Below are 10289 nucleotides of genomic sequence, written 5' to 3'. Positions count from 1 at the left end.
GTATAGTACGTACACATTAATAATAAATTATAAAACGATACGAATAATACACCAAATTGTCACGAGTAATGGATGTTATTAACTATATAATGCACAATATGTTAACTGCAATGCATACGGATAAGATGTATCATGTTATGATGTTTGACACACGTTTCTTGTTTCTTCTAAGGGTTTAATAAGCTTAGGGGCTAGGGTATAGTACGTAGACACGTATGTAATCTTCACATGGTAACGAGTAATGGATATAATTGACTATATAATGCACAATTTGTGAACTGCAATGCATACGAACAAGATGTGTTGTGTTATGAAGTTTGACACACGTTTCTTGTTTCCCCTAAGGGTTTAATAAGCTTAGGGGCTAGGGTATAGTATGTACGCATTAATAACAAATTATAAAACGATACGAATAATTCACCAAATTGTCACGAATAATGGATGTTATTAACTATAAAATGCACAATATGTTAACTGCAATGCATACGAATAAGATGTACCATGTTATGATGTTTGACACACGTTTCTTGTTTCCCCTAAGGGTTTAATAAGCTTAGGGGCTAGGGTATAGTACGTAGACATTACTAAATGCACGTATGTAATCTTCACTGCGTTGATTAACCCATATACATAATACCTCTAATAATGCATAATATACTCAGATAATGACAATTAACAGCTACATAATGCACTACCTAAACCAAATAATGCACATACGTATATTCCAATAACAACAATTTGTTAGTAATGTCTACGTACTATACCCTAGCCCCTAAGCTTATTAAACCCGTAGGGGAAACAAGAAACGTGTGTCAAACATCATAACATGGTACATGTTATTCGTATGCATTGCAGTTCACATATTGTGCATTTTATAGTTAATAACATCCATTACTCGTGACAATTTGATGAATTATTCGTATCGTTTATAATTTGTTATTAATGCGTACGTACTATACCCTAGCCCCTAAGCTTATTAAACCCTTAGGGGAAACAAGAAACGTGTGTCAAACATCATAACACATCACATCTTGTTCGTATGCATTGCAGTTCACAAATTGTGCATTATATAGTCAATTATATCCATTACTCGTTACCATGTGGTGCAGTATTCGTAGCGGTTTACAATTCATTATTAATGTGTACGTACTAAATCCTAGCCCCTAAACTTATTAAACCCTTAGGAGAAATAAGGACCATGTGCCAAACAACGAAACATTGTAGTTCACATATTGTGCATTATATAGTCAATTATATGCATTACTCGTTACCATGTGGTGCATTATTCGCAGATACCAAAATGTGGCAGTTCCTTTTCCGTCAAATGTCAATAATAACCCTGTAATGCATACAACCCCCTTCTATAATGCAACACGGAACCAGATTTATAGAATCAATCTGATCCGTTGATGCCTTAGATCTAACGCGTAATATTAAGAAGGAAAAAGGATCTAAGATGTGAAAAGGAGAATAACGCACCCCTATATATATATATATATATATATATATATATATATATTCACTGTTACGGAATCAGGACCATGAGAGCATCTCCAGTAAGACTGGACGTCAAATAGCCCTCACATAGCCTTCACACTGCCACATCATCAGCACTACAATTCTCTTGCCACATCAGCTTGCCACATCAACTGGACATTAAATAGCCCTCACATAGCCTTCACACTACCTATCCACATCACTAATAACAATTATATAATTTAATTTACACTCGTATCAACATACGGAATGTAATTTACGAGACAAATACATTTAAATTGAATAATACTATTAAAATTTCAAAAAGTACAATAATTTTAAAAAAATACATTTAAAAAAATTACATTTAAAAAAATTACATAAATTTACATAAAAACTAACGCCTTGCAATCCTCCGCGCCCACAACTCTTCAACTAAATCCTTTTGGAGTCGAATATGAGCCTCCGTCAGACGCATGTCGGCATGTGCTTGGAGAAGGGCTTCTTCATCGTGAGGTACCCCACCTCGTACGTTGGCGGTGGCGACGCCGTGGCTTGGACCGGCCTCATTATCGTCGTTGGCCCAATCAGTCAGTTGTACACCTTCATCTTCGACAATCATGTTGTGCATGATAATACAGGCGTACATTATATCAGCAATGCAGTCGACATTCCACAAACGCGTTGGTCCCTTAACTGCAGCCCATCGAGCCTGAAGCACACCAAATGCGCGCTCCACGTCCTTTCGCGCCGACTCCTGCCGCGTCGGAGATACTGATCACCGAATACTTCGATCACGCCCTGACAGAAATACTTCATACATTCGATGGCAGTCGTCTCACCGATGTGGAGGTATTCGTCCCACATGTCTGCCGCGGTGCCGTTGGCCAACTGCCTGATTGCCGCAGTGCACTTTTGATTAGGGGTGTGGCCGGGTCTGCCAGCCGCATCGTGCCTGAAGCGGAAATACAGATATCGCTGCTCCAAAGCGTTAACAATACGCATAAACAAGTCCCGCCTCATCCTAAAACGACGCCTGAAATGGTTGGCGTTAAAACGCGGCTCCTCTGCGAAGTAATCTGTGAACAGGCGCTGATGTGCAGCTTCATGATCACGATCAACCACTTGTCGACGGTGAACAACTGGTCGTGGGCGAGGTGCCGCCGGCTGCATATAACTCTGCATCCATCGATCAACCTCACGGCTCGTATAGGCATTTAGCTCTTCGTTCATCATACGCTCGTACTCATCCGCATCCCCACCACTACCACCGGCATTACTCATTTCTTAAATTGATCTTGTACAGAAAGTAAGGTAGAGAGAGAGTACTCGTTAAAACAAGTGGTGCGAATGAAAATGACGTTCAAAGCGCGTATATATAGTGTTTTCAAAAGAAAAAAAATAAAAAATAAAATCTGACGCTGGTTTGACGCCGATTCGGGACCCACAATGGCGCCGTGAGGATCGGCGTCGGAACCGGCGTCATCGCGCGAATCGGCATGGCCACGCTGATTTTGACGCCGATTTCACCGACGCCGGTTCCAATGGTTCGGCGTCAGAACCGGCGTCGGCGAAAAATCGGCGTCGCGATTTTGACGCCGGCATTGGAGATGCTCTGAAAGCATGTTCCAGTGTTAGCAAATATCTTCAAGTATAGTATTTTAAGAGTAATGTTCTACCTTATATTAGTACAGTAGTAGTGAGATTGAGAGAGTGAAGAAATAATGATTTGATTACATTGTATTAATCCATAGTTTTTCTCTACTTTATAGGACATGATCAGTTTTGAGTGATCAATAAATAATAGGGGTAATTATAGAATATTATATAAATGGTTGAGATATTTCATAGATTTCAATACAAGGTTAAGGATTTTTTTTTGAAATGCCACAATTTCTCATGGTGATTCGTGAATTGTAATGGTGTCGAACATTATATACATCTGAAAATAGAGATTCACTTTAACTCTCAAATTCAATTATGTGTTTCTTAATTGAGACTTCTAAGGCCATCCACAACGCTGTTCCCCCACCGTTCCTAAATCGTTCCTTAAACTAGTATTTGTGGGCCCCACTGTACTTTTTTACTTCATTCCTTAACTAAGGAACGAAACCTGCAACCCTCCGTTTCTTATCCGTTCCTTAACCGTTCCTTAAATTACTATTCATTCAATTTCATTTTTTATTTTTATTTCCAACCCAATTCAATTAAAACAAACACACTTCATTAAAATTAAAATAACATTACAACTTAAAATTCAAAAAAATAGAAAAAGACATCATTAAAATCCTAAAAAAATAAAAAATGACTTAATTTAAAATACAATTTTATAGAGACAACCAAGAATGAGTTTGTCCCACATCGAAAGTGGAACATAAAACATTTAAGGATGTCTCTATAAAATAGAGACAACCAAGAATGAGTTTGTCCCACATCGAAAGTGGAACATAAAACATTCAAGGATGTCTCTATAAAATAGAGACAACCAAGAATGAGTTTGTCCCACATCGAAAGTGGAACATAAAACATTCAAAGATGTCTCTATAAAATAGAGACAACCAAGAATGAGTTTGTCCCACATCGAAAGTGGAACATAAATCATTCAAGGATGTCTCTATAAAATAGAGATAACCAAGAATGAGTTTGTCCCACATCGAAAGTGGAGCATAAAACATTCAAGGATGTCTCTATAAAAGAGAGACAACCAAGAATGAGTTTCATAAATTCGCAAGCCCATCAAATATATATGGGCTAATACGAATTTCTAGTATTCATTTATTTGTAAGAATTGTTTTTAAATATAAAAACGATTTTTATAAATAAAAAATATTTTTTTAAAAAGTCATTTTTTTAAAAAAAATGAATTTATTGCGTCAGCGTGACGACGCCCACTCGCGGGCCGGCGAGTGGGCGTCACGCACGACGCAGGGCGAGCCACGTCGCCGAAGCGCGTGGCGGCACGGACCGTGCCGCGGGTCGTGCCGTCGGCACCCGGCACGGCTTGGGAACGACACGGAGACGGAACGCACCTCTGCAACGCGTCGCGCGCCGGTTCCGTTCCGCCGGCACGAAACGCGGAACGCGGGCGGCCTGCGTTGCGGGTGCTCTAAATATTTATAGTAAGTAGTCATCGAAAAGTTGACATGGCATAATACATGAGCCAGCAAAACACTTTATAATTACACCACTCACAATTTTTGATTCGTTAAATAGTACATTTGACATTATCGGAAGCTTAGTTAAATTGCGGTTGCATCAAACAAGGGCAAAAAAAACTCAATTAGCTAATTTGATAATACTTCTAAAATACGGCATCGTATTTGCAGGCACAATAATGGGGGAAATAATACTCAAATTATAATTGAAACAAAATTGCAGAGAGTGACAGCTGAGGTATTGCGAAAAAAGTAGTGATGATGAAGAAGCATCCATTTTTCTTAGGCTTAAAGATTGAGAGAGACTGATCATTTCTTTATGCTTTTATACGCAAAAGATGGTGATATAACATGGGCTTGAGAATTTAATGTTGTTCATTAATATATGTCAGTTATAATTTTTTACTATCTTTATTTATTTTGCCCTATTCGTTGAGCTGTAGCAATCGCAGTAAAGACTGGATAGTTTAAGGATCTTTCCGGGAATATCTTGGAAATACTATAATTTAGTTTTTCTCTAAAAGATAGATGTTTTACATATATTTTTATAATAAAATAAAACGTGAATGTCATTATTTAGTATAGTATAAAATGTAAATAAGATTTTAAATTTTGAATATCATAGAAAATGAGACTTATGATATGGGCTGTGAGTCAAGCCTTTTAACAATAATAGTATCCATTCCATTCCCATGTCATCTGGGTAGAGGCCCATTTCAAATTGTAAATCATCACATAGTATTATATTGTGGGTTATAGTATTTGAATTAAGTGGAACACAAAAGATTAATAACGTTTAGCCCTTATTATTCACAAAACTTCAACAAAGTATAATATAACAAACTCAAAAATCAATTCTCGTCGTTACTCCAGCTTTTAACTAATAAAATGGAACTATCGAATTCGACTATTAACTTAAACTCAATTACTTAATGGAGAAATAATTATTAGGTGACTATGCAGGCTGTTTCTTTATTGTTATTTTATAGGTATTTTGTAAAAATATGAAAACATGTGGTTATAAAGATTAATGAGTAAACATTTTCGTATCTGATAAATTTCTAATCCATCAACTGCAATAATGGTATGTAGTTGCAAGGCCTGTTTATTCCAACACAGTAGGCCCATTTAATTGTTTCCTAAACCAAATTATTTGAACCATTTTGGCCCAATTAGACGAGAAAGATCTTATTTTTGCAATATTAATAACTTTTCATTAAATTTAGTTATTCTTGTTTTTTGTTAATGTTTTAGAATTTTGAATCACGGAATTTATGAACTTCGATCTTTGTCCTAATTATAAATATGGAATATATTTTTTGAGAAATAAATTAAGTGCTACCTCCGGTCCCCATTAACTGTCTCATATTTGACCGGTGTAGGGTTTAAGAAATTATTTGACTTTATGAAGAAAAATAAGTTGAAAAAGTTAATGGAGATACCTAGTTTAGAAGGAAAGTGATTAGAATATATTAATGGGATACGAGGCTCACTCGCTGAAAATAATAAAAGAGAAATGAGATATTTATTAAATTTGTCTAAACAAGGAAATATGAGACATTTAATGGGAATCGGAGGAGGTAGAAGTTACGAACAAAGAAAAAGAAGATCGTTGAAAGTGACCTAATTCTAAAACAAAGAAAAAAAAAATTGGAGATGAAGAATAAAGCAACTTTAAGATACAAATTAGAAACACAGTCCAATGCTACAATTTCGTTATTTAGTTGAAGCTTCATACCAATTTCTAGAGTTGTTTTGTAAACATAGTAAACAATTTTCTCCCCTGTTAAATTAAAATATTATTTCATTCTTAATTTTATTTTTGGAGTTCAAATTAAAATTTAATCTTACTCCGTTTCTACTTTGTGGAGACCTATGCTACATCCATTCTACCAAAACAGTTTGCACCTCTTACCTCAATACATTATGCTACATGGAGTTCATTTTTAGGGCAGAAATATTCTAAGTAACAAATATGCCCAATACATTTTTTAACCTTATTTCTAATTCATACTAAACCTGCCAAGGTCATATTTTAGGCTGAGCACATTTAACCCAAAAATATACTCCTTAAAAGACAAAATAATGAACAAGCAACAAAAAATTGGAAAGTGGCCAAGAAAGGACAGGAGAGAGGCAGATCATCTATCACATTCTTCATATGTATATGTATATGTATATGTATATGTATATGTATATGTAATATGTGTATAGCTAATACAGTATATATTTCACATGACCTTCTCCCAACTTCATATAATTCTCATGTGCATATGGTCACACCCTATAGCTAATTATTCACATGCCTCGCTTAGTTTAGCCAACAAACGCCCACACCTCTATACACCGATATATACGACCTATAATATGTTTCAATAGGATCTGCATAATCTATAGTAGTAGTATATTTCGTATTCCAAATGTTGAAATTGAAAGAAGCATTTTCTTATTAATCAATATAAAATTACTATTTTTTGAACATTTTTTCATAGTCTCTTGTGGAGCTCACTTTGTTTTCAACATTAATACATCATAATGATCATATATGTAGAACGTAAACGGTCTTTAATGAAAAATGAAATTTATGAATAAGACTAAAATAAATAACTAAAAACAAATTTCTGAAGTAGAGAATTTATTTAGGCTCGAAAACCCATATAGTAAAACTTAGAGAGTTAGTTAGGTAACAAAACAAGCACTTGATTCATAAACGACTTGTACTAAACCACATTCAAATATCACGTGACTTCTCACGAGCAGCGATGGATGACAAGACACTGTACAACCAACAAACACAAACGCAATGAATATGAAGTTACGGAAGTCACTCTCCCAAACAAGCTTATTAGTATTATTGGTATTGATGGTAAAGATGGATTTTGAAAGGCCATTCCCACTACTAATAATCAACAAACTCTCTAACCAAAACGGGGACTAATATGGATTTACAGAACAAAATTCTTGAACCAAACATTAATACAAATAAAACAAAAGGTGAAGTGTAATGTAGAATTTTCAAGAATGCCGGAAAACATTGAATACATTACGAAATCTAGAGGAAGACAATTTCTTGACAATCTTCTTCGCATCCGAAGTCTCATCCTCACCCTCCTCCTCGGCTAGCTTCTCGATGTTTTTAAGGTATCCCGAACTCAACATTTTCTTCCTGCCGCTATTACTCCTTGCCAACGACATCAAAATCGAAAGCAGAAGCTTCTTATTCCCCAACCCCCCTTGCTCGGGGTCAAGCATTTGCATCAAAACGACGACATTTTCGTCATCCTGCACGAACCTCTTCCTATTCTTAGGCACCACGAGCATGCTCGATAGCGTCTCAGCCGCAATTTCTCTTATCTCAAACGACTTGGAATCGAGAAACTTTACGATTACAGGCATGAACCCTGCGTCCCCCATCGCCTTTTTAGCGTACTCGGACGCTCCACACAGCCAGAAACTGGCCTTTAAGGCCAGTTCCTGGACTGGACCTTCCCCGAACCGGAGGAAATGTAGTATGTGATCCGTTAAACCCGAGCTCAACATCGACCTCTCGCACGACAAGCATATCATCGTCATGCTTCGAAACGCAACCTCTCTCGTTTTTGTAGAAACTGCCCCAGCCGGATCCATGATCCCGACAAGCGTCGGAATTCCGCCGTGTGTAATGATATTCTCCCGAATTGATTCATCTCTATAAGCCATCGTCTGCAAAAGATCAAGAGCGCTGATCTGCGCCGCCTCGTCGCCCCTGCTTCCGGCCAGGGCGACGAGGCCGGATACGGCGCCGTCTTCCACCATGAACCGCTTGATCTCCTCCACCGCCGCGAGGTTTTTCAGCACTCCACAAGCCAAGCAAACCAGCTCACTCCCGCTAGCGCCCTCGCTGAAACAGATTTTTAACAGAGCAGGGACGCCGCCGTGGGCGGAAACCGCCCAAACGTTGTCGGAATTCTCCGTCATTTTGATCAAGCACCTTGCCGCGAACTCCTTGCTCAGCTCGGTGCCGCTCTCCACCACTCTGATCAGCGGCGCAATCGCGCCGGCGGCGATGAGCGCGGATTTCCCCGGCGGGAATCCGGTGATGGAGGAGACCGCCGCGGCGGCCTCCTCCTCCACCACCTCCTCGTGAAAATCAAGTAAATTGACAAGTAGGTTGACGAAGCCATCAATTTCTATAGCGATCTTGACGCATCTATCATCTTCTCGAATCACTTCGTTGAAGGCGATTAGGGCTTCCAATTTCATAATTTTACCCCCAATTTTGAGCCTCGAAACGACGTCGTTGAGGTAGAAACGAACGTCGTCCTTGGAGGCGGAGGGGCAGCTCGGTCTCGACACGACGAGTGCGTGGCTCTGCTCGAGCAGCCCCGCGGCGTATATATCGCGGAGGCTACCGGTGTGGGCGTCGAGCCTCGCTGTGAGCATGTCGAGATCGCTCTGCATGAGGAGCTTCCCGCTGTAGGAGGACTCCGAGCACTGCCGCGCTAGCTCGCCGTAATTTGCCAGCGTAGCGAGAATCTCCTCCACCGCCGTGGACAGCAGCTCATTTTGGTAGCCCAATCCGCAGTTCTCGATGGCGGCGAGGTGAGAGAACAGCTCCTCGAGCTTGATCCTCGCCGCCTGCCATTTCGCGGTGAATACCTTGATTGAATGGGAAACTGAAATTAAAGAGGAAATTTGAAGAATTGCTTGCTTTAATTGTTGTTTTTCTGTTATAGATGAGGACGAGGGGGCGGTTTCTTCCTCTCCCATTTATTTATTGGATTTGGAAGGAACCCATTGCGGCGGAGATTCAAGATTCCGGCGGGGGGTGAGATTGAGAGGTGTGGGTTTTGTGGGAATCTTATCTGTTGCGAAGAACTGGTCTCTATTGAAATTTGTACTGTAATACAGTTTGCGACAGAACCGCAATTTTGTGTGGAGTTACAAAAATAGGCATGGCTGTATGCGAATAATGACGCCGAGGGTAGGGGTCCCTTGATAATTGCGGCACATTTTTTCGTGATGATTTACATTAATTTTTTAACGTTTTCAACAATTTCTATAAAAAAAATGAAATTGTTTTGTGTACAATCGTATTCATTTCTTGACTTCGTGGGCTCATATTTGGCGGTTAACTGTAGTTTTGAATCTTGTTGTTTTAAGTAATTTATTTACCTATATTTTGAGTTTACTTTTTATACTATCATCAAGAGTTCATCCTAATTCCTATGCCCAATTTGATCAATTAGAGCGAATTCACGAGACATGCTAGTAAAGGAAATTTATTTTAATCCAGTATAACGTGCATTTGATGAAATAATGGGATTGGCAAAGTATATAATTCCAACCCTTAAGCTAGAGCTCAAAGAGCCAATTCAACTTAACAAAAACTCCAAAAAAGTAGTCACGTAAAATGTGTCTTTTTCAGATAATATAGTGTCTTAGTCGAAGATAAGCTGAGTCATAATACTGACATGCACAATATGTTTTTGTCACGTCTCTTAGAATAAAAACTACTCTGCATATGTAAAAAAGTGAGCTCGTTTTGACTTTTTTTGTATTTGTATGTTTCTACTCATTAGTTGTGTAGCTTAGTGGTGCAGTAAATTGTGATTTGTTGTTGGAGCATGGTAATTAAGAGGGATGCAGATACAGAGGGTTAAATGTATAGAAAATGGA

At 38.5% G+C, this 10289-nt stretch overlaps 1 protein-coding gene across 1 annotated transcript; it reads right to left on the bottom strand.

Moving 5' to 3' along the window:
• Window positions 1-7646: 7646 nt before the first annotated feature.
• Window positions 7647-9380, bottom strand: LOC121803763 (protein CELLULOSE SYNTHASE INTERACTIVE 1-like). The gene has a single exon (XM_042203373.1). The coding sequence runs from the start codon at window positions 9378-9380 to the stop codon at window positions 7647-7649; it is 1734 nt and encodes a 577-aa protein (XP_042059307.1).
• Window positions 9381-10289: the final 909 nt, after the last annotated feature.

Source organism: Salvia splendens, chromosome 5 (genome assembly GCF_004379255.2).
Source record: "Salvia splendens isolate huo1 chromosome 5, SspV2, whole genome shotgun sequence".
NCBI lineage: Eukaryota > Viridiplantae > Streptophyta > Magnoliopsida > Lamiales > Lamiaceae > Salvia > Salvia splendens.
Note: the sequence above shows the minus strand (reverse complement) of the source record. Positions and strands in the feature narration are given on the sequence as shown.